This window comes from Polypterus senegalus, chromosome 1 (genome assembly GCF_016835505.1).
Source record: "Polypterus senegalus isolate Bchr_013 chromosome 1, ASM1683550v1, whole genome shotgun sequence".
NCBI lineage: Eukaryota > Metazoa > Chordata > Cladistia > Polypteriformes > Polypteridae > Polypterus > Polypterus senegalus.
Window position 1 is genome coordinate 323,348,815 of NC_053154.1, and position 25,374 is coordinate 323,374,188.

At 42.2% G+C, this 25,374-nt stretch overlaps 1 protein-coding gene across 1 annotated transcript in view; it reads left to right on the forward strand.

Moving 5' to 3' along the window:
• The window catches only part of LOC120515851 (inactive pancreatic lipase-related protein 1-like), a 51,025-nt gene extending 27,692 nt beyond the window's left edge, over window positions 1-23,333 (forward strand). Inside the window, 7 exon segments of the mRNA XM_039737186.1 lie at window positions 3,798-3,917; window positions 4,338-4,456; window positions 7,194-7,323; window positions 11,636-11,682; window positions 11,684-11,748; window positions 12,018-12,185; window positions 23,207-23,333. Of these exon segments, the coding sequence (XP_039593120.1) occupies window positions 3,798-3,917; window positions 4,338-4,456; window positions 7,194-7,323; window positions 11,636-11,682; window positions 11,684-11,748; window positions 12,018-12,185; window positions 23,207-23,270 (713 nt within the window). The 3' untranslated portion in view covers window positions 23,271-23,333.
• The last annotated feature ends 2,041 nt before the right edge of the window (window positions 23,334-25,374 follow it).

Genomic DNA, 25,374 nt, shown 5'->3' on the forward strand with positions numbered 1-25,374 from the left:
AGCTTCTTCTGTCCATGTGACTGGGACGTACTTCCGGGCTGAATGGAAAATAAACATCTCTGTGCCTCCCTGCAGCGGCCCCTGGCAGCCCCGGCGTTATCCAGCAGGGCTGTGTATTAAAATTCCATAGTCCATGATTCCCTGCTGGCATTCGGGGCACCTCCATGTTGCAGGGAGGGCTCCATCTGGTGGCCTGGGATGAATGGCCGGCCATAGTCCGCACCGTTGATTACGGTGAAATTTGTTACATAATTGCATCGGTTTTGACGGATTATCGTTGTTGTCACTACTGTATACGTGTGCAAAATGTGAAGAAATTCGCTTCGCCAAAAGTGGGTTTAAAATCAGTTGCAAGATTTGACCCAGACAGAGGAATCAAGCTAAATAAAATTGTTTAAAAAAATTAACTAATGTAAAAGAGGACAAAGATAACGACTCCATATTATTGTAAAAACAAAAATAATAAAGCATTTCAGCAAAAGGAACAGCTCTGAGGATGCGAGGGTCAAATTAGACTATCCAAGGTAATTCATGCAGGCCAGAGTGCACAAAGAGGACGGGTCCAGGTGGACAGACGACACCAGAAGTGACGTCAGAGGTGGTGAGGTTGTCAATCATCTGGTCTGCAGTAAGAAGAAGAGGAGAGGTGTTAGAATACAGCGCCACCCTGTGGATCAGCGACGAACTACCACCACCAGAGCCTTTAAGCTGTCCCCAAGGTGCATGTGTGTGACACTGAATAAACATTACAATTTGGCAGAAAATGTCAAATTTAACAGTAGGTAGAGACTAGAAGCAGGCATATACCACATTATATATTCATCTGGTATGGATTTTAAGAAAACCATTTTACCGATGAAACTTACACACTAAAATATAAAGTATATGCATGCGAAAGGAAATGCGAAATGGGGTTTTGTGCTGTGGTTACGAGTGTCTTAAAGGTAATCTCTGTGCGTGTCACAAGTGAGCACTCACCTGTAGGAGAATTACTTGGAGGTTTAAACTAAAAAACTTCAATTGGTCACAGCGCACATTAAAAAGCTGTACACGTCCCGTCCAGTGATGGTGTAGCAGTTTCTACCGTGCCGTGCGTTCTTCAATGTTGCTGGGATGTGCTCCTGCTGTTTGTGGTCGTCTGGGCTGAGCCAATGGGGAAACGACGGCTAAAGGTTTCTACGATTACAGTGACCTCCATGTCTCCGTGTAGGCTCGCCATCTCAAAGTCACGTGTCTGCTTGGGCAGTTACAAGAAGATTTTAGTGCCAGGTAAGCAGAGGGAGAGGCCATTAGTGAGCCCATGTTTAGAGTTTTATGTTCAGATATACAGCAATTTATCAATTGTTCCTATGTGGCCTCTGCTAGGTGCCCCCGACTTTATTTCCCCCCTCAGACCTCTGTTGGATTCTGCTGCTGTTTGTCAGCAGCCGCGAGATGAGTATGTGGGGCATAACGATTTGAGCTCCTTGATCAGAGAGGCAGGTAGGAGTTAACAATAGCGTCGTACATTGCAAGATTTGTTAGTGAGCAAAAAATTGTTATCTATAAAGAAATACAGTAATCCCTCACTATATCGCGCTTCGACTTTCGCGGCTTCACTCTATCGCGGATTTTAAATGTAAGCACATCTAAATATATATCACAGATTTTTCTCGGGTTCGCGGATTTCTGCAGACAGTGGGTCTTTTAATTTATGCTACATGCTTCCTCAGTTTGATTGCCCAGTTGATTTCATACGAGGGACGCTATTGGCGGATGGCTTAGAAGCTACCCAATCAGAGCATGTATTACATATTAACTAAAACTCCTCAATGCTATAAGATATGCATCCCGCGCGGAGCTTGATTGTTTGCTTGTCTCTGCCTCTCTCTCACCCTCTCTGACATTCTCTGCGCCTGATGGAGGGCTGTTTGCACAGAGGCTGTTTGCTTAAAAGATACTGACGCTCCTCTAAAAAAATGCCGCTTTATTGCGGTGCTCGGCATATTTAAAAGCACAAAAGCACACGTATTGATTTTTTGATTGTTGCTTTAATCTCGCTCTCTCTCTCTCTGACGTTCTCTGCGCCTGGCGGAGGTGAGCAGAGGGGCTGTTTGCACAGAGGCTGTTTGCTTAGAAGATACTAACGCTCCTCTAAAAAATGCCGCGGCAAACTTAAAAGCACACGTATTGATTTTTTGATTGTTTGCTTTTCTTTGGGAGCGCGCGCTCTCTCTCTCTCCCTCTGAAATTCTCTGCTCCTGAAGAGAAGAAGATCTATTTGTATTCTTTTAATTGTGAGAAAGAACTGTCATCTCTGTCTTGTCATGGAGCACAGTTTAAACTTTTGACTAAAGGGTGTTATTTCATGTCTAGAGGGCTCTAATAATGTTAACAGTGTGGGAGAGTTTATAAGGGCTTAAAATATATAAAAATAACTACACAAACATATGGTTTCTACTTCTCGGATTTTCGTCTATCACGGGGGGTTCTGGAACGCAACCCCCGCGATCGAGGAGGGATTACTGTAATCAATTCTTGAGTAACAATGACATACTGGTGAGAAGGAGGCATATACTCCTGAGTTTAGATTTAGAAATCTCCAAGGGTCGGATAGGTAATGGTCAATTACGAACTGTGTAACTGTTTTCACAGTGTTAGATGTTATCGCCCCTGGGGCTGAAGACCTATCCAAGTCTGGGTTTAATACACAGTAGCAGTCTTCAGCCATTATAATTTTTTGAGTGTTCACATTAGGAATGGATGCAAAAATGTTTTGGTGAAGTCTCTATCATCCACATTCGTACGTTGAAATCACCTTATAATTAAATAAACTACCCATCACCATTACATATCGCCCTTCAGAATCACATACTACATCTGATATTACAAATGAAATTGTTCTATGTATTAAGATTCCCACTCCTCTAGTTTTCTTTGTATAGCTGGAGATGGAATATTTGGTCAGTCCAGTCACTTTGCAACCGAAACTGATCCTTGCTTAATTAGTGAGTCTTCTATAAAAACACCATCTTGGTGTTTAGAGCTGTTAGGTGAGAGAATGCTTTCTTCCTCTTTAATTCATGATTGAGACCTTTGACATTCCAGCTCACAAAGTTCACTGTTTGGTCATAGAGACATTACTTTTGATCTTTTGTTGACATTTTTTTTGGGGGGTGGCTGGGGGAGGGAGAGAAACAGAGCAAGTTATCCTTTTTACTGAAACAGTTGTATGTGCCACCACAACAATGGGCTTCAGAGTAATAATGTACTACCTTAATTTAAGAGTACAAAATGTCAACAAAAGTTCAGAAGTAATGTCTCTACGGTTCTTTTGCTATTTGATTGGACCCTCAAACTTTTTTTTTTTTTTTGCCCACACACTTGGCTGTTCTCACTCATATACTATTAGTACTTATTGTTTGCCTGACTCCTTTATCCAGGGCTTTAACCACTACGCCACACTGCCTACTTCAGACCTCAAACCGTAAGGCTGTGGTTTCAAATCCTGCTAGTGACACCACTGTGTCACCATCAGTAAGTCACTTCACCTGTCTGTGTTCCAATTGGAAAAAATAAGAAATGGAACCAATTGAATGTCAAATGTTTCAAGTCGGTGTTAGGCAAATAATAATAATAATAATAATAATAATAATAATAATAATATGGTCAGTGCTCATTTATTACATCCACAAATGTTTACACTGATTCTGGTGTCTGGACACTCACTTTATTTATTTATTTTTTATATCGTACCCCTGATTATTCTTATTAGGGTGTGACACTGCCATATTGAAGTGCTATTTCTCTCCCTACAGGATTCGGAATGTCCCAGGCAGTGGGCCACCTTGACTTCTATCCAAATGGAGGAGAGCAGATGCCAGGCTGTGGAAAGAACGTCGCTTCTCAGATTGTAGATATCGACGGCATATGGGAAGGTCAGCACGGCCACAGTCCCCGGCTTTCTCACGCTTTTTTCACTGGTGCCACATTTCACATGCAGAGGGGGCTAATCTGCCAAGGCAGTGTGGTCCATCTGATATGGTGAGCCTGTGATATCATAAAGCAGAAAGTGCCCAAAAAGGCACACACATGCACGTACACACACAAAAAAATTGGTCCTTCACAAAAAACACGTGCAAAAAAAACTGTTCTTTCAAATTCTTAGATAAGCAGATGTGCCTTGGGTGTACAGTTGCTACTTTATGAAGTCTGAGACTCACTGCGGAGCTAATTGGCTCAAAGAGAAATGACAATGACGAGGCTCAGAGAGATGAGCCATGGCTCCTGGCACCAAAAGGAATGCCAGGAGTCTGAAATGAGCCCGCCGTTCTCTCATCTTGTTTGTCTTTGTTAAGGAACCCGGGATTTTGTGGCCTGCAATCACCTGAGGTCTTACAAATATTACGCCGACAGCATCTTGAACCCTGATGGTTTCCTTGGTTACCGATGTCCCACAGTGGAGGCCTTTGAAGCTGTAAGTGCACATGTAGAAATGCCCCCCTTTGTTCTGCTGCTCCACCTTTACTCCCTGGGATCTCTATGACCTCCTGTTCCATTTTAACTTTACCAACTTTTCAAGATGAGTGGCCTGGGCTTTCACCTACACAACTCTCCTTTGTGTTAAAGGCGTCTTTCTCAAAGGAGGTGTACAGGGTGAGGAGAGGGGTGGCCACATGAACACTGAGAGCAACGGGACACAATGGACTGAATGGTCTCATCTCATTTGTCAAGCATCTAAAGCAAATTCTGTGAAAGTGCTTCTCTACCCAAAAACCTCATCTGAGGTCATGTAGGCAGCCCAAATTTTTAAGCCAAAAGCCCTGATATCTGCATGGACCTCTGGTCACTCACTCCATGTTGTCCTTTATCTAAATATAATTTACAGCTGGGTTATGGCCTCCTGGTTGCCCCCATTGTCTGTATCTTTGTCACTTCACAGGCTTTGGATCCTCAATGAACCTCCTGGATGGCTGCCTTTGGGTGCCTCAGGCAGGGTTCTTGCCCTGGTTCTCTCTTTTGTTACAGCCAGGGTTTGTTCCAAGCTTATGCTTATTTTCAGTTTTATATTCATTGTTTGCTTATTTTAAATTATTTCATATCTTTATTGTAATTATGCATTTCTTGCTAATGATGTTCTGTCTATTTACTGTGCTCCTATGCTCACTAATGGTCTTTTGTGTTTTGTGGGGTGGAAATGCAGGAGGCGGGGCCAGCCTGATGTCACTGCTGAAGGACCGCCCACAGCCTTTATATTCAGAATCAAAGAGCAGTAGTCAGTGATTCATGTGATTCATTTCTAGGTGTCATATTTCTGCCAAGATTGCCCCACTGGCGGGAGTTCATATTCTTGTTTTTTAATTTATTTTATTTTTTGTTCTCGTTTGGGTCAATGTTTTAATGCCAATGTTACTTTCATATATTATGTGTGGGGAGGCACGGTGGCACAGTGGGCAGCACTGCTGCCTCGGAGTTATGAGACCCGGGTTCGCTTCCCGGGTCCTCCCTGTGTGGAGTTTGCATGTTCTCCCCATGTCTGCGTGGGTTTCCTCCCATAGTCCAAAGACATGCAGGTTAGGTGCATTGGCAATCTTAAATTGTCCCGTGTGTGTGCCCTGCGGTGGGCTGCAGGATTTGTTTCCTGCCTTGTGCCCTGTGTTGCCTGGGATTGGCTCCAGCAGACCCCCCTGACCCTGTAGTTAGGATATTGAGGGTGTGCTATGCCTTTTTTTTATATTTCATGTGTTTTGTGGTTGGACCCACAAGAGGTTGGGGCCCATCTACCAAATCAATACCAGAGACTGCCAAACACCCTATAAATCCTGAGGGGCTCCCGCAGTCCTTGGTGGGTTCATTTCAAATGCACTAGAGAGTTTTGGTGAGTTCTGTCATTTTGCTGTGCTTTTTTGTGAATGTCTGGATTTTTCACCCTGTTTAGGATCATTCTCTACAATTGTGATTTTGGACTTTGTTTGCTTAGATTCCTTTGTGTTTTATGCAACTTTGCTATTCTGCTCTTCAGGAACTTTTTGTGGAAGGAAATCCTTTTTATTTTTATAAAGTTTCTATGTTTGTCTGTTTATCTGGCGGTTTATCCCCCTCTAGAGGGCATTTTTGGAAGTGCTTTTTAGTAGTTTGTGCTTTGGAAATCCCAACCTTAACAACAGGATTAGAGGATTGTGCAAATGTGAAGGCGAGGTTTGAGGGGATTGAAGGTGGCTTTCAGGGGTCCTCCTCTGATCACATCACACATATATACTGTCATTTAATAATTCCTTTTTTTTAATGATTTCCATTTCCTTGACAGACATTTTGATATATTTGAGAACCTTAAAAGCCTGTTCCCATTTTCGGGGAGGCCTGCCTGGTGAGTTGGGAGGTCAGGTTGTCTAGAGTGTTGCTACTGCAAGGTTGGCTTTGGTTTGAGGGTCCTTTGGAGGTCTCACATCATTTTTTTATTTGATGCACTGTTCTATCACAATAAGGCTCATTTTTATGGATTTTTTATATTATTTTTCATAGTCTGTTATTAATTCTCTGCGGTGGGCAGGCGCCCTGCCTGGGGTTTGTTTCCTGCTTTGTGCCCTGTGTTGGCTGGGATAGGCTCCAGCAGACCCCCGTGACCCTGTAGTTAGGATATAGCGGGTTGGATGATGGATGTTATTAATTCTGTTTTTGATTTAGTTTTATTTATATAATATGGGTTGTCTGTTAATTATTTGGTGTTATGTTAGGTTTCTGTGTCTTACGGCTCCTTGCTGGCTGCTCCACCGGGGGTGTAAAAGGAGACGTTTCAGGTTGTACTAAAGCTTTGGCATTGAGTTTTTGTCTCTGATTCCTGTCTTTTTTATTTGTGTGATTCTTTTGTATTTGGATTCACTGGCCCCAATCCCTGATTTCATTCTAAGGCACTTCTGAATTGCATCTGTTTAACCAGTTACAGTTTTAAATGTGATTCTGCTTCAAAGCCTTAGCCACCTTTTTTTTTATTTTTCCTCACGGCCTGTGCAGGTAGAAAGCCTGGTATCTGAGTTGTGGGGCTGGGCTGCTATTTGAGTGCGGGGCTGGGCTGCCTAGGGTGAGGCCTTGACCTGTGAACAGGGAAGGTCAGGCTTTTTGAGCTCCGTTGTGACAGGAAATCTCAACACCCAACAGGGCCAATTGGAACCGATGCCAGTCATGAAGTTTGTTTTTTTTTTTTTTGTCCATCCTAGGGGAACTGCTTTCCATGTCCTACAAAAGGCTGTCCCATGATGGGTCACTACGCCCCACAAGTGCGGCCTGCAACCAACGCGGAGCAGTTCAAGTTTTTTCTGAATACCGGGGAAGCCAGACCCTTTACACGTAAGTCACTCGTCCTCTCTGTTTTCCAGCTGTCCCCGTGTATTATGTGTTTTTATCAAGGCTAAGTGGGGAGGTCTTTCTATGGGCTCTGCAGAAACAGAAATGCATATAATTTACATTCTTATGTATGACACGTTGCTGCTTTATAGTGAAACACACTGACCTCCGGTCCTCAAATAAAGGTGGTTCATACAGAGCCAGCTGAACCTTTCCATTTTGTTTTCACCGTGATCATACTGGCGATGTAACTCTCCAAGGAGAGCTCTTTTGTTGGCATGCATTTCTCTCTTGTTCTTTTTTTTTTTGTATTCACTGTCCCAGATGTTGTCTTGCATGCTTATGAGCCTTCATGTCTGCCTGTTGCTCAACTGCAGTTTCTTAAGAGTCTGCTGTGATGTGCCTGATGCTCAGCAGATGTTGCTGTTCTTCATTTTCCTTCTTCCAATGACCAGTGCCAATGTTAGGTTATTCTGCACCCAAGACAAACTTATTAGTGTGCCATCTCACTGTTCGATAGCTAAAATCCCCCTTTTTAATCTGTGCCCTAGTGCAAATGCCTAATTCACCTTAGTGATGGCACCAGGCCTGCCTATGACAGAGTTCTTCATCATGTTTGATGATCAATATAGACAATGTGATTGTAAATTCTGAATATGTATGTATACCACGTCCATGGGGGGTATCAATAAGATGGGCTTGCATGGACTGGGCTGTTATTACAGCAAACTTTTCTGTCCACCTCAGTAAAGTGTCCACCAGGTTGCTCTATTTAGGATTACTTCTTGCTCATCTGTGTGTGGGTCAGCATCATTTCTGCTTATTCATTTTCTTACTTCATCACATCATTTTCCTTTGTGAAATTCTTGACACACATGCATTTCTCACCGTTGTTCTTGCATTCTGTATCCTGCACTTGACACGCAGGAGATGGAGTTGCTCTTCTTCCTCCTGTTATGGTGTTCTTCGTCATGTCATTGGCCTACACGATTTGCTTGATGCTCAGAAGATGTTGTTGTTGTCCTTATTCTTTCTGCCATGTACCTTTGTTTCCTGATCACTTTGCCATAATAAACTCACACTCCCAGCTCAGTTTGCCGAGGTTACAGCTACCTCAAATTTTTTGAATTTCCAGAATGTATCATGATAGCAAATGGCTAGACATAAATAACAGCTGTGAGCCACCAAGGGGGTGTACCGCCACCCTAACCCAGACACAGACAGGCAGGAGACAGGTTTTGCCACATTACATATGTCTATTTACAGTTTGAAGTGCCTAAAATACCAGTCAACACAACACACCAATACCATTCAGTCCCTTCTTGCTGCCAGTCCTTCTCCATCCACTCCTCCTCAGGCTTTGTCCTCTCCTCCCGACTCTGGCCAACTTACGGAGTGAGGCGGCTCCTCTTTATAGGGCACCTGGATGGACTCCAGATGCCTAACGAGCTTATTCCGGCCACACTTCCAGGTTTGGGAGATATGTGACTAAATAAGGCTCTGGAAAGGTCCATGCACCCCCTGGCGGTGGCCACAGATTCCAACAGGGTTGAGCCTCCATGCTCATAACCCGTGGCCCTGCTGAAAACCAAGGGGAGCTGCCCTCTATAGGCCCGGGCAAGAAACTGTCCCGGCAATCCTCTTTCCTCAGGTCCTTCCACAGTTTGGGTGTTTCGGCCAGACAAGGGCCCCGGCCATCCGCCACAGGTGTTATGTTTGCGTTGAGTTTGAGATGGACTCCAAATGCCTAATGAGCTTCTTCCAGCCACATCTTCAGGTGTAGCGTGACCAAATAAGGCTCTGGAAAGGTCCCATGTTCATAACTCGTGGCCCCACTGGAAAACCAAGGGGGATGCCTTTTATCGGCCCGGGGGAGAAACTGTCCTGACAATACTCTCTCCCCCAGTCCTTCCACACCTTGGACATCCTGGCCGGGTAAGGATCCTGGCCACCTGCCACACAGTAAACTCTCCCCCAGTTTTTTACACGCATAACAATTCACATTTCCCTTTTGAGTCTGAACATGGATTCAACGATTGCACCCATTTCTCTTGTCTTTATTGTCCTTGCATTATGCATCCTGCACTTAACTCCTTTGTTGATCGCATGCATTTTTCCATTGTTGTCTCTCATTCCTGCATTCTGTGTCCCTCACTTGACACATTTGACAGTCACACACATTTCCCCAGGGATGTCGTTCCTCCGTTCCCTATCCCACAATTTGACATTCAACAGATGCTGCTACACTTCTTCTTCTTCTTCTTCTTCCAACTGTGGTGTTGTTCGTTATGTCATTGGCCTCTGCTATTTGCTTCACACTCAGCAGATGTCACTAGCGTTCTTTTTCTTTCCACTGTGTCACTAGGTTTGGCCGTAAAAAACCCATCAGCAGGTGTCAGTTTCCAACCTTGACACTACTTTTACATTTTTTGAATTTCCAGTACATGTTAAGCCATAAACTTTTCATTAAGAGCAAGATCAAAGTTCTAACGCCAGTAACTTGTGAGTAAGCATGAGACAGATGGAAGACATTTTCTATCTATAGCAGCGTTTCTCAACCGTTAAGTATTTGCGACCCGAGTTTTCATAACAGTTTTAATCGCGCCCCCCTAACATTTTTTTGAAATGTAGATGAATATTTTATTATACCTATTTAACTTTTATCGACATTTATCTAACTCTATATTTATTGTTCTAGTATCAGAATGTAGTTTCAGTTAATTTGTTTTGGTTTCAACAGACGTTTTTTTTTCATATTTTTGATTCTTGTTTTCTTTTTTTCACATCTTAGCACCCCCCTTTTTGTTACTTGCCCCCAGCCCCACAGTTTGAGAACCACTGAACTATATTCTATATTGAGACGTATACTATACTTGTATTACTGTGAACTGCATGGGGCTTATATGTGACAGAGAACGTTTAGAGTTAAAAATGACCCAGATTAATATTTCATTAACACACATTTTTATTTTTACACTTGGCTGGCACAATGGCACACTGGTTAAACCCACTGCCTCGCAGCTCAAGGGGCTTGTGTTCAAATATCTCAGCCTGGTTATTTTCTATGTGAAGTTAGCATATGTCCATCACTTTATTTTCCTCCCACGTCTCAGACACATTTGAATCCAGCTTATTGGCCACACCGGGTGATAGTGTGGTGTGTGTGTGTGTGTGTGTGTGTGTGTGTGTGTGTGTGTGTGTGCATGAGTGCACCCATGGGCACGTTGGGCAGTTGCCCAGGGGCCCCATGCTAATCTATGTATGTTGTGACTTGAGTGGTTGTGTAGGTAGGGGGCCCAGTGCACTGCTTTACCCGGGGTTCTATAATGCTGTTAAGACGGCCGGCCCTCAATGCACCCTACAATGGGTTTGCGGTGACTGGGACGTCACCAGGGCCTCATTTTATGTGTGACCACCTCCTCAGTCTTGTGACGTGGTCTTCATGTGGATGAATGAACCATCTTACGTCTGTAGGAGACTCTCGTTACGTCCACTTGCTTCTGCCCGGTCTGTAGCCCTGGACTCTTTCCTGCTGTATGGTTTCTGCTGCAGAAGATGAAGTGTGAAATCGGCCTTAAGGAGAACGTGAGACTAACTAGTTGGCGCAAATGCAAAAGCCCGGCTCGATTCACTGAGTTTTTGTCTTTGATTCTTGTCCTTTTTTTTATTTGTGCGGTTCTTTTGTATTTGGATTCACTGGCTCCACAGCACGGTGCTCTGATCAGGTGGTGGTGGCGCAGATTGGCACCACAGAAAACCGGATAAAGAACAGCAGAGAAAGTAGGGGTTAGTACAGATTGTGGATCCATGATAAAAAATTATAATTCAATGCATATACAGAATATTAGGGTTACACTAAAATGAAGCCCTGATAAAGCCATGTTAAAATAATGAGTTTTTAGCTGGTTTTTTTTAAATGCTCCACCGTATTAGCCTGCCGACTTCAGATTTTAGGTGCATAACAGCAGAAGGCCGCCTCACCACTTCTTTTAAGTTCAGCTCTAAATCTAAGCAGACCCTCATTTGAAGATCTAAGGTTATGATTTGGAGTGTAAGGTGGCAGACATTCTGGAATATAGGATGGAGTGAGATTATTTAAGGCTTTGTACACCATAAGCAGGATTTTAAAGTCAATTCTAAATGGCACAGGTAACCAGTGCAGTGACGCTAAGACTGGGGTGATGTGTTCCGAGTTTCGTTTCCTAGTTAAGATTCTTGGCAGCTCCGTTCTGCACTCATTGTAACTGATTGATGTCTGACTAAACACACAGCCCAGGACTGATGGACCTAAAATGTGATTTCTTTCCCATTCAAGGCTGGCGCTACAAGGTGACCATGACTTTAATTGGAGACCGGGCTGTCAAGGGGTCGCACCAAGGTGTCTTTGTATGGAGTCAACGGGAACTCTCGGCAGCATGAGCTGTTCAAGTAAGACCTTTACCTTCGTAAGTTCTTCTGCTCTTTTTCTAAATGGAGTCCTCCTCACAGTCCACAAGGGACTAGATGGGCTTCAGACAAAATTCATTGGATGTGCATGCAAGGGAAATCCAACCCAATGCCAGCACTAAGCCTGAGCCCGGTGGTCTGCAGTGACCCCTCGCTGTTTTCGGAGGTTAACAACAGAATAAGTGACAGTCAGTCACCCCTTGTTGGCCATTTCAGGACATTAACCTGCCACTATCTCTCCTCTCTCGCAGCACCACCTTGCGTCCAGGCTCCATGTATACTGGCTACATTGATTCTGAGGTTGATATTGGAGATTTGTTGAAAGTGAAATTCATCTGGAACAACCAACAACTAAACCCTCTGCTGCCAAAGATTGGAGTGAAGACACTGACAGTGCAAAGGGGCAAAGACAGACGAGAGTGAGTCCTGTGATCTAAACACACCAGAATGAGAAAAGCCACACATTTATTGGTCTAAGAAAAGGAAAATGAATGTTGTGGAAGATCTGAGGTCAGGTTGCTCCCTAACCCAGACACAGACGGGCTCAGTGACACACAAGTCCCAAAATCACACTTTTATTTTCTTTTTCTTTTCCACACAAGGCCCAAGTCACCAATTACTCAGTCCCTTTCCCTTTCCTTTTCCTTTTCCTTTTCTCTTTCTTTGTATCTTCGCCTCCTCCACTCATCCACACAAGCTCTGTCCTCCACCTCCCGACTCCGGCTCTCTGAATGGAGTGAGGCAGCCTCCTTATATTGTACCCAGAAGTGGTCTGGGTGCTGTCCCATTAAACTTCTGGCAGTATTCCCGAGTGTGGCGGAAGTGCTGCACGGGCACCTGGAAGTGCTCCAGGTGTCCCCAGATCTTCTTATTGCAGGATTCTCCAGTTATTGAGCCATCCTGGGCTCCACAAATCAAGCAATGTCAATGTCCAAGCAGCCCCCTGGCCTTCATGCAAACCAAGGTGACTGCCCTCTCGTGTCCCAGGGGAGATGTTGTTTCTCTCCTGGGTTCTTCCCCAGCCGTCTACCACAATGGACTGAATGTCGGCAGGAGCGCCCTTTCTGTCTTTCTGAACATAATTTGACAAACAAGAGGAGACCACCTCGTCCTGTTTAACTAAGCTGTCCTGATATCTCAGCCAGATACTTCTTAAAGGTTGTTAGGTTGGTAGTTCATTCGAGATCCATAAATGTACTTTCACTTTTAGACTTTTTTATATCTAAAAGTAAGTAAAAAAAACACCATCAAGGGAACACAAACAGCAGTTTTTATGGTTATCATGTAACTTCTTTTAATGTTGGGCCCCAATATACTGTATTAGACCGGCGTTTGGTCTCTACATACATTTAGGAAGTCACTGCGCACTGGAGAGATTCCGAGGGACTGGAAAATGGCAAATATCATCCCATAATATAAAAAGGGTGACAGGGCAGATCCAAGCAACTATAGGCCATTAAGCTTAATGTGCATCACAGGAAAATTAATGGAAGGAATTATTAAGGATAAGATTGAGTGACACATGGGAAGGACAGGAGTTATTAGGAACAGTCAGCACGGGTTCAGAAGAGGGAGGTCGTGTTTTACTAGCATGTTGGAATTCTGTGAGGAAGGAAAAAAGGATACAATCAGAGTGGAGCAGATGATATTATTTAACTAATTATCTATTAGTTGGGCATCAAATTAAAAGAAGTGGGAGTTCAGGATGATGTTTTTAGATGGGTACAGAATTGGATCAGACGCAGGAAGCAGAGGGTTATGGTGTGAGGAAGCTCATTGGAATTGGGTTAAGAGTGGTGACCAGCAGGGGTCAGTGCTAGGGCCACTGCTATTTTTAATAAATATAAGTGATTTAGATGGGAATATAAGCAACACACTGGTTTGCAAATGATACCAAGATAGGTGAATTGGCAGATAATTTGGAATCCGATATATCTTTACAGAAGGACTTGAACAGCAGACAGGTTTGGGCAGATTTGTGGCAGATGAAATTCAATGTCAGTAAATGTAAAGTATAACACATAGGAAGGAAACATTTGAGGTTTGAATACACAATGGACAGTCGGAAAATCGAAAGTTCACCTTATGAGAAGGATTTAGGAGTCATAGTGGACTCTAAGCTATCGACCTCCAGACAGTGTTCAGAAGCCATTAAGAAGGCTAACAGAATGTCAGGTTATATAGCGCCTTGATGTGTGGAGTACGAGTCACAGGAGGTTCTGCTCAACCTTTATAACACACTGGTGAGGCCTCATCTGGAGTCCTGGGTGCAGGTTTGGTCTCCAGGCTACAAAAAGGACATAGTAGCACTAGAAAAGGTTCAGAGAAGAGTGACAAGGCGGAGTCCAGGGCTAGTGTGGCAGACAGCTGGACTTTAGGGAGTTTCAAAACTTGGCTTGATGTTACTTTGGAAGAATTAAGTGGATAGGACTGGTGAGCATTATTGGGATGAATGGCCTGTTCTCGTCTCGATCGTTCTAATGTTCTAATGATCAGCTCTTAAAAGCATGAATAAGTCTCAGGACGGTATTCTGCTGCCATCTGGTGCATGAAATAACATTATGCTGCAAAAACTCTTGAATATTTCTATGTGTTTTGCCACTCTAAGATAACTCATTCATTGAAATTCATGAATAGGTCGGAGCCTATGACCAAAACACTAAGACAGGAAAATGAGAAGCTGTAAAGCCAGTTTTAGAACAAATTGAAAGTGAACCATCAGTTATATTAAGGGAAGTGGTGATCAGACGTTGGCATAGATGGCAAATCAGGTACAAACAAGAAAAAATTGAATTGCTATGGATATGCCTGGTGAATTCGGTGGCCTGAAAGTTCACTGTGGTGCCAGTAGCTTTACGGCAAAAAGGCAACACGATTGCAATCAGACAGAAGGACGAGAAAGACGTGAGCCTCCAAAGCACAGTTCACAATGCAGCAACTGTTGCTCATGTCGGAGGAAATGTGAAAGTCACTAAGTCTTATGCTGTGGTAGTGTACAATAACACAAGGAGTGCATTGATCGTGTGGATCAGGCACTGACATTGTAACCTGTCGTGCTCCAGCAACAGGAAAAATATTAATAGAAAAGTGTGCGTTAGTGACTGTCTCAAAATGAAGGACGTGTACTAAATCTAAATCAGTGCAGCGGTGGACACTAGACATGCCTTTCCTACTATTTTTACGTTGACATTTTGGTATTTACTCCATTACATGTAATAACGTTTTCTACTTTTGACTCGCTTTCTGGGATCACTAAAGCCCCCATGCCATTTGTTTACTTGATGTTACATTAGGTTGGGAGCATGCGCCGATAGCGGGTTGCACACGATGGACCACCTGGATTGGGCGTTCACAGTTTTCTCGTTCAAATTCCATTGTTTTATACATTTCCCCATTGTCTTCACCCCTGCCAAAATGGCTGCTACACCAGAGGAGCACAAGGTTTTCCCTCCGTGAAGAAGACTCAAAATGAATGCAAAGTCCAGACATTTGACCATTAAGAAACTGCAAATGTTTTGCTTTAAATGGTTGCACTTTTGTGCCCTGCGATGGACTGGCACCCTGTCCAGAGTTTGTCCCTGCCTGGCGCCCTACGCTAGCTGGGATAGGCTCTAGCAGACCCCCCCACAACTCTGTTCAGGACTAAGTGGGCTAGAAAATGACTGACGGGTATGCCTCAGTGATTGTTTGATAGAGCCCCCTATCTGAGAGACTCCAGGTAATCCTTAACCACAATTCCAGCTTCTGTCTTCTTACCAAAGTGACTTGCACGTCATTACGGGGTCTGATTTTTGAAATGCCGTTTGAAAGTGCAGAGGTTTAGCTTTTTAAGGCATATAAACTCACCTCCGTAAGTTGCATCAATTGCTTCATAGGACAATTTATTTGTCAATAAACAATTCTGTCATCAGCTCAGTTGTATGTTTTCAAAGTAATGTGGCTGGCAGCTTTTTCTCAAATGAGATAACTGGGATCCTCTGCTCTCCAAAGAGCCCTCCTATGTTACACTGGAGCAAAACCATCACTGTTTCATGTAAATCAGCTGCCTTGCTGGCCTTGACTTGTCTTCATGAACATCAAACAAATCTTCATTTATTATACATCCCAATATTATGGATTTGCAGAACCACAGCTCTATGACGTCCGATCAGTTTTAGGATGGGATTTAAATTGGGTGGAGTGGTGGCTCTGAGACTAAGGATCTGCGCCGGTATCCTGAAGGTTGCCGTTTCAAATCCTTGTCACTGCCAAAAGAGATCCTACTCTGCTGGGCCCTTGAGCAAGGCCCTTAACCTGCAATTGCTCCAGGGGCACTGTACAATGGCTGACCCTAAGGGGTATGCGAAAACTATCAAGTTCCTAATACAAGAAATTGTATAAGGCGAAATAAAGAACAAAAAATAAAAATTGAGGGGGTTAGTGTGGCACATACCTGAGTCTGTATTTCCCTCTGCAATTGCCTAGCTGTTTGCTTTTCTATCCACATGGTCTGCCTGTATTTTCCACCCTAAACCTGATATCCTAAATCTGCACTGACATCAAGGCACTGTGGCTCAGTAAATATAAGCAAAGATTCTTTACTTTTATAAAGAGCTGTAAGAAAGTCTGTTTTTAGTGAAGATATGAATTATTTGTCAGCCTTTTGTCTGACTTAGCTGGAAATTATGATCATGTGACATTTTAATATTCACATAAACACTGAAAGTGACATTTTTAGGAAACGTTTTCCTAACCTACCAAAATCAGAAGGGTACTGTCAGATTGTTAAAGGTCCGGATCATTGTCATAATCACACATTAGATCTAGTTATCACTTATGGATTTCAGATTCAAAGTTTAACACTAGAATCCCTAAAGTTTATGTTTTTTTTCGTTGTCCCTGACCTCTTTAAATTTTCCTGACATACGGCAAGAAGCTTGTAGCTCCTTATCACTGTGTTGTTAGCCCGCTTTTGTACGAGGATAGAATTATACAGCGAGTGGATTAGATTGCCCCGTTTTGTCAAAATTGTTCTACTGATGCAGACCACAACGCCTTGTCACTTTGTAACTCAGTAGGGCTATGCAGTAAATTTACTGAATCAGCCTACAACTTTGGGCTTTTTAAACACATATCCATTGGAAAATGGATACTTTTTAAAATATGGAGAATACTACGAAGCTAATGCATGCTTTTATTTATCAGTTATTCACAGGATCTTCTAGACGTTTTTTGTGCCGTTTTCAGTTACTGTATATACTCATAGAGAAGTCAGGACTTGATTTTACCATATAATTTATAGTAATTTATAATGTCAGTCGTATAAATTGAATGTGGAAAACTCACGCTATTGGTCCAAGAGATTACGATATGCTCACGCCCACCTGAGACAGTAACCACGGAGCACACTGCCTTTTTTTTCCTATGTATTGTGCCTACGTGACCACACGGTAATACCTGAACTATTCCGAAGCGACGTTTGCACTGTTTTGTGTGTCTTACACTCTCATACACCTTTATCATAAGAGCATTCCTTATCTACGATGGAGCATTTTAGTCAGAAGAAAATATGAATCGGATTTTAAATTAAACGTCGTTGAAGTGGTGAAAGAAATTGGTAACTGCGCTGCTGCAACAAAATCCGATGCGTCTGAGAAACTGATGTGAGATTGGAGGAGGCAAGAAGATGTACAAAAAAAAATTAAGTGTCGCATTTTTGAACAGGCGTGTAAGTCGGGGTCTGATTTTATAATCAATTTTTCAGGTTTCAACACCCGACTTATACGCGAGTATATACGGTAATTCAAAATGATGCTGCAAGAATTATGACAAGAATTGTAAAGTACAAATCTATCACTCCAGGTCTCACGTCATTGCACTGGCTTCCAGATAAACTTAGAGCCGATTTCAAAATGCTCCTTTTAACTTATAAAGCTTTAAATGGCCAAAGGCCCTGTTTTCCTATCTAAACTTGTCATTCCATGCAGACCGGAGTGTGCATTAAGACCTCAAGATGCCAGCCTTTTAAAGATTCCAAGGATTAACACAAAAACAGTGGGAGGCCCAGCTTTTAGATACAGGGCCATACAGGGTGTGGAATGATCTGCCTGCTTATATAAGACACCCCATCAGTCTCTCTACTTGAGACTGGCACACCCTGATTAGAGCTGCTGATTAGCTCTGCTTATGGTGTCTTTGTTTGTTAGCCATTGTAAAAAAAAAAATAACTATAAACTATTACCGACCCTTCTCTGTACTCCTCTAATCACTAGCCCCCTGTGGCACTTGGTGCCACCTCTACTGCTAAGCCTCTATTTCTGTCCATGCCAAGAACTCCAGATATATTGGGACCCATGGATTAGACAGATTAAAGGATCCACAATGTGGAAAGCCTGGGAGGGTGTGGATGGTCATTTGGCCAAGACCTCCAGAAAGATCACTACGTTTGAGATTTTAAGGTGTTAAGTTTGGTGGCCAGAATACCACCAGGGACACACTTAAAGAGCTATAAGACCTGTTTCATATTAGTATAATAAGAGACAAAAGAAAATTAGAACATTCGGTTTGCATAACACCAGGGGACGCATCTCATGTATACATCCATATAAAGAGTCAAGGAAGGCACAGTATGGCTGACTACCAGCTTTAAAACTCCAGTCTAAGTTGAACCTCTTCAGAAGAATGTGCAGCTGTCTGCCACTGGAGTCTAGCATATTAATGAACTCCGTCTGGAATGCTAGCGGTGGTGGTGTTAGTGGGATTTGATCCTAGAACCGTGGGGTTTGTAGTCCAGCTCCATACCACTAGGCCATATTATCCCTTAAACAGCATCGGTTCTAGTGAATGTCACACACTTCAAAAGCAATCTGTTTAAATTATATAACATAGTTGTGTCACTAAGTTGTCAAACATTTTTAATGTATAAAGCACCTTCATAGTGGAAACCATATCAAAGTAAGAGTAAGTGCTTTGCAAAATATTGAAGCTTAACTCATCAATCAATCAATCAACATTTATTTATATAGCACATATTCATACAAAAAAAATGTAGCTCAAAGTGCTTTACAAAATGAATAGAAAAATAGAAGACACAATAAAAAATAAACATAAGTCAACATTAATTAACATAGAATAAGAGTAAGGTCCGATGGCCAGGGTGGACAGAAAAAACAAAAAAAAACTCCAAAGCTGGAGAAAAAAAATAAAATCTCATAGGAAACACTTTCAAAATGCATCAGGAAAACACGATAGAGCAATAAGCCTGAGCTAAACACTGGGACAGTCAGACTTCAATGTATATAGCGCCTTTCACTGAGGACTACAAACACTGTTCTTATTTGCATAACTCTACATGATTTCTAGTCAACTTAAATCAAACCTGCCTTTGATCTTTCATTAGCGCCTTTCATAAGGAATACGGTTACAGATGCACTACACTTGCGTCCATATTGCCTGCAGTACTGCCGTATCATTTTGTACTCTATCTTGTCATTCTGTATTCCTTTCATTGCTTCATAAAATATCCCATGATGGCACTACATAAAATACAGCGGTTAATCCATTAACTCAGCATCTTTCTTTCTTGCACCCAAAATATTTTCTGAACTGTTATCTTGTGCTGCCTTTAATGATGTACAGTGGTACCTCTGGTCACAACCGTAATTCGTTCCAAAACTCTGGACGCGACCCGATTTGGTCACAATCCAAATGTAATTTCCCCATAAGATCGTATGTAAATACGATCAATCCGTTCCAGACCGTACAAATTGTATGTAAATATTATTAAGCACAAAAATAATTAATTATACCATAGAATGCACAGTGTAATAGTAAACTAAAAGTAAAAATATTGAATAACAGAGAAAACTAACATTGCAAGAGTTCATGCTGCTAGTCCCTTACAAACTGTTCGTACAAGACCCTTACCAACCACTCGCTTTTTTATGAGTTTTAAGCACAGGAAAAAAATGTAAGTTTGAAAAATCCTTAATTTATACAAAAACAAACCCTAAACAACCAAGAAAACTAACCTTGCATGAGTTGAGTTCTGGCGTGAAGGAAGTGAGGAGGAAGCTGGGTGGAGAGGAGGTTACAAGTTTGAGGGAGAGACTGAACACACTGAGATCACTGGCGTGTACAAACTGGAAGGGAAACTGGCCGCCAGTGTTTTTGTTCGCCACCAGAGTGTGTCGTCGTGAACAGATGCAAAAGTTTGGCAAACTTTTTGATTGTAACCCGATTTGTACGTGTTCGGAAATGTTCATGACCAGAGGTTCTACTGTACTTGTTCATTAAGTAAAGGGACTTATCTGTTGACGTATTATAGTGCCTTTTATATCTGTTGATTTTAAACCAAGCCTTTCCTGTCTGTCCATCTATCTTATACAGCGTCTTTCACTTTAGGAGCCTGAGTTGCCTTGAAAGCTTGCATATTGTAATCTTTCTAGTTAGCCAATAAAAGGGGTCATTTTGCTTGACTTCCATCTACAATATAATCTGCCTGTCTATGTTATATAGTGCCTTCCATTATCTATCTATCTGTCTATCCATCACAGGGGCAATAGAAGCTAGGGATCTGCACTGGCAATCGGAAGGTTGTTGGTTCGAATCCCATAATTACCAAAAGGGACTCTGCTCCATTGGGCCCTTGAGCAAGGCCCTTAACCTGCAATTGCTCCGTCCTGGGTATGATGTTAATCTGCATCCTGCCCAGGGTTTGTTTCCTGCCTTGTGCCCTTTGTTGGCCGGGATTGGCTCCAGCAGACCCTCGTGACCCTGTGTTAGGATATAGTGGGTTGGAAAATGACTGACTGACTGACTGACTGACTGCATCCAGTCCTGCATGTAGCCCCTGCAGTGGAAATCTGGGGATTGGTGGCAGAATTGGCACTCCAGCCACCATAAAAAACCTCACGCTGTTCCATTCCATCTGAACTGGTGTGGTGCTGAGGTGTCACACAGTTTATCGCATGGCTGTACTCGGGTCATAATCTGGGACCATGAGTTGGTTTGTCGTGTGGTGGGTGCAGCAATGCACTGCATCAGCGTGTGCTCCTAACCTCCTCCTCTATCTGTCTATTATATAGTGCCTTTTAAATGTATCTTTTATAGAGTGCCATAATCATCTATTCATGTATCTATTATACAGTGTCTTTCATGTCTATCTATATATTTATATTGTATAGTGCCTTTTATTATCTATTATTCTATTATATAACACCTTTCTTATGTATATTGCCATATGTATCACATCATATCATATCATATACTGCTTTTCATATCTGTGGCTTTGACATACTGCTTTCAATTATCAGCCTACCTATTTATTGGACTGTTGTTTCCACCTAAAATTAATTCAGTCACAAGCACAATGCACACTCATTTCCCTTTTACATTAAGCTTGACAGGACTGAGCCCTCCTGCAGCTGTCATACAATGAATCAAACGTACCTTTACTCTCCTTATGGTTGCATGTAGTCTCTTTGATAGTGAACACCACTGCACGTCCAACACAAAACTATCAGTGCAAGCCTTGCAGGTGATGTTTAACTGGACAGTCCAATGCCTTCACCACAAGGGGGTCACATCAGGTGTGTGGCATCGAGGTGACACTGCTGAGTGAGTCTGAGAAAAGACAATGAGAAGCTGGAAATTAATATGAATTGATCATAACCAGTCGAGGCAGAAAAGTGTGCAGTAATTATACAAATAAAATGCTATAGTACATAAAAAACAGTAATTTAATTTTCACTTTAACAATGTCACATTTATAGTCATGTGTGCTCAGTCCAATGAATTTCAAACTTGTATGTCTCTTCAGGGCAGTTGATAAAAATAAAATAAAATAAGTAATAAGTAAATAATTTAATTAACTGATTATTTAGAAAGTGTACAGTAGTTCATATATATATATAATAAGTAATAAGTAAATAATTTAATTAACTGATTATTTAGAAAGTGTACAGTAGTTCATATATATATATATAAAATAAGTAATAAGTAAATAATTTAATTAACTGATTATTTAGAAAGTGTACAGTAGTTCATATATATATATAAAATAAGTAATAAGTAAATAATTTAATTAACTGATTATTTAGAAAGTGTACAGTAGTTCATATATATATAATTTTTCGGAGGTTCAGGCAGGGGGTCATCCAGGGGACTTGGAAATTTTTCGTTGTTTCAGACATGGGGTCAGCCAATATATATACATATACACATATACACACAGTATGTACAGGGTGGTCCAGATCTAATTATGCAGATCCAGATCGTCTGGATGACTTTGATTTATGCAGGGATAATTCCAGTTCGGCGCAAAGACAATTCTTCATGTCATCAGTTCACACACTTCTCGATGGTCTGGGATTTTTCGGGTGATTTTCTATGTAATAAACTTAATAAGTTATAGCGTAATGAAAATTGCATAATTAGATCTGGACCACCCTATATATATATACAGGGCTATTCAAAATGAAAGAGCAGATTTCAAAATTGTATTTCAAACAAACTGTATAAGAGATCTGGCCAGTCCCTGGTCTGCGCACCTCAGAGAGTGCCGTCACTGAAATATGGAGTTTACGCAGCTCCTCCGAAAGCAGAGGAAGATGATCATCTTGCTGGAAAGACAAGACGTTCCATGCGCCCACATGTATGGGCCGCCTCAGATTGGGACCCGAGTGCTGCTGTTCAGTGGGCGACGCCTGAGCACCACACCAGTTCTGATCCCCAACAGACCCGACCCTGGGGGGTTGCAAACAGGGATCCCGAGTTGTTTCGTCGTGTAGTGGGTGCGGCAACACACTGTAACAGAGCATGCTCCCCTACTTGACTTGACTTGACTTGACTTGATATATATATATATATATATATATATATATATATATATATATATATATATATATATGTATAGTATATTCATAGCATTTAGCATAGCATATTACCTACCAGGTAACGCATGTGGTTGGTCTGCCAGTCTGCAAACATCCACCACGGGCCCTCTCAGTTGCAAGAAGCAGATCATAGACTGTTACATAGTTTAATCACAAATAATGCAAAGAGTACGTGACACGTGTTTTGGGTGCAGTGGAGTGTGTACGCCTGATGAGCCCAAATAAGGGCGAAACATAACACGTGTCGCATACTCTTTGCATTATTTGACAGTAAACTATGTAACATATACATATATACAAATACTAGCTCTATAATGAAACTTCAGATAGCATAATATTCTGCCAATTTAGTGCCCAACATAACTTGAGCCAACACTTGAAAATCACATAATTGGGTGTCATGAGACTCCAAAGACCCGGCCCCTCAGCTCTTACCACAGGCCCATATTTAATTTATAGTTTCTAAATGTGTTCAGTACTGCATTAAGATTTGCAGATATACCCACCAGAGGGCACTGTTGACACACATATATCAAGCCTTGTTCCTTTATTTTTTTTCCTTCCAGATTTACCTTCTGTGGAAGTGGAGCAGTACGGGAGGACATCCTGCAGACCCTGAACCCCTGCTAAATGACAAAGTTAGGTTACTGATGTCCAGGTGTCCGTAATAAAATCATCCTGACAAGCACATCATTTTTCACTGGCCTCTACTATGTTGTGTTTATAGAAAATAACAGCAGTGCTAGGGTGTTGTACGGTGTTAGCCATTATGAACGTAGTGAGAAGTCAAGCAAAATGACTCCTTTTATTGACTAACTTAAAAAGATTGCAATATGCAGGCTTTTGAGGCAACTCAGGCCCCTTCTTCAGGCAAAGATTTGTAAAGATTAGTAAAGATTGAGTTGCCTCAAAAGCCTGCATATTGCAATCTTTTTAAGTTAGTCAATAAAAGGAGTCATTTTGCTTGACTGCTTAATAGAAAACAACAGCAAATCCAGTTGTTACTGAGAGGCGTCTTTTCTACAACTGTCTTTTCTCCACATATGCTGACATTAGACACTTGAATATCCACAAACACCCTTCACACACACACACACACACACTCCAGACTTAGTCTGTGAACACACCTCACATTTACTGCACTAGACTCTCACACACACACACACTCCTCATGCACACTCATATGAGTGTAGCCTATCAAGTTAGTGTCAGCAAGCCTCTTGCAAAGGAAAAAAAGTCAAAGGTTACTATTTTTCAATAGTGAAAAGAAAAGAAAGTTAAAGACACCACATTTCACCTGCATAAGCATCATCAGGTGTGCACCTGAAAAGGACAAAGCAGGTGACATATGGGAGGGGAAGGCGGGAGACAAAGCCTGGGCAGATGAAAGGAGAATCGGTGAGTGCAGCTGAGGACATGCTGCTATTAGTGCAGATAAGGAGGAGATTAAAAAGTCAGTCGGTTCAGAGCTGGAGAGATCCAGTATGCGAGGTCAGGCTGAGAAGGAGCTCGGCTTCTTCTGTTTTTCTTTGTAAATTGTCTTTGAAGGCCTGTGAAAGAACACAAACAGAGGGAGCAGTTGTGGCTGTGATCGAGGCATGTGACGTGTTATACGACAGGCCTTGTCAGGTCTCTGATGTGCTCTCTCAGATGGTCTCATAGCCGTCTTTCTCTTTCAGCTACATACTGTATGCAGATGGCTGGATGCTTACTACGAGAAATGCAGTAAATAAGATTGTTAGACTGGCAAGAGGCCTGTTGATCAATATTGAATTTACCAGAGGGGCCAGAAAACAAGAGTATCACTGGTGACATATCGACAAGTGACAAAGCGGCTTGGTGGGCAATGTGGTGAACTGAGTGGTCGACGAGACGTTTGTGTATATTAGGTGGTCAACAGAAGGAGATCAAGAGTTAGGATAAAAGGCTCCTGTGGAAGGAACAGTCTACCAAATGGGGGAGATTTTGTTTAATGATCTGTGGAGTGTTGGTGTGGAACGGGAGGACCAGCGGGATGCGAGTTTCATTATTGGAGCTGCAAAATCTACTCCTGGCTTGATTGAGGGTCCTGCTGACAGATTGAAGGGTATCCCCTTTCAATGAAGAAACTCCTTATTCTGAGTGCAGAAGTCACCCTCATCGCTACACAGGTGGCAGAGTCTAAGGAACTGTGAACGAAGCTGAGAGTTTTTAGTATGCCAGAGAAGGCAAACCTGTAAACGACTGTAAACCTGAGAGATGGATGGAGATTAGTAGAACTATTAATGAATTCCTGTAGCTGACACAATCATCTTTTGTACAAGTCCATTAAAACGCCTACTGCAGGGGTCTCCATCTCCGGTCCTGGAGGGCCACAGCGGCTGCAGGTTTTCATTCTAGCCCTTTTCTTAATTAGTGGTCTGTTTTTGCTGCTAATTAACTTCTTTTGAATTCATTTTAATTGACTTGTTCCCCTGAATTTCTTCATTTCTTTCCTGAAACAGAAATTAAATGTGAAGTGAGGGAGCCAACAGAAGACCAACGAACTCAGAGCCTCAAACTCCAACCAATTTCACTCCATCCAGTTGTTTAATTAGGTACCGATTTGTGTTGTTAATTAAACCCGTTCTTTAATTCTGTGGCTTCTTGCTGCTCTCATTGTGCAACAGCAGACATTTCCAAAACTGTTGACTTTCTCTTTTTGAAGAGCGCTGATCACATGTTTTGGGGACCTGAGCAGATCAGTATTCCTGAG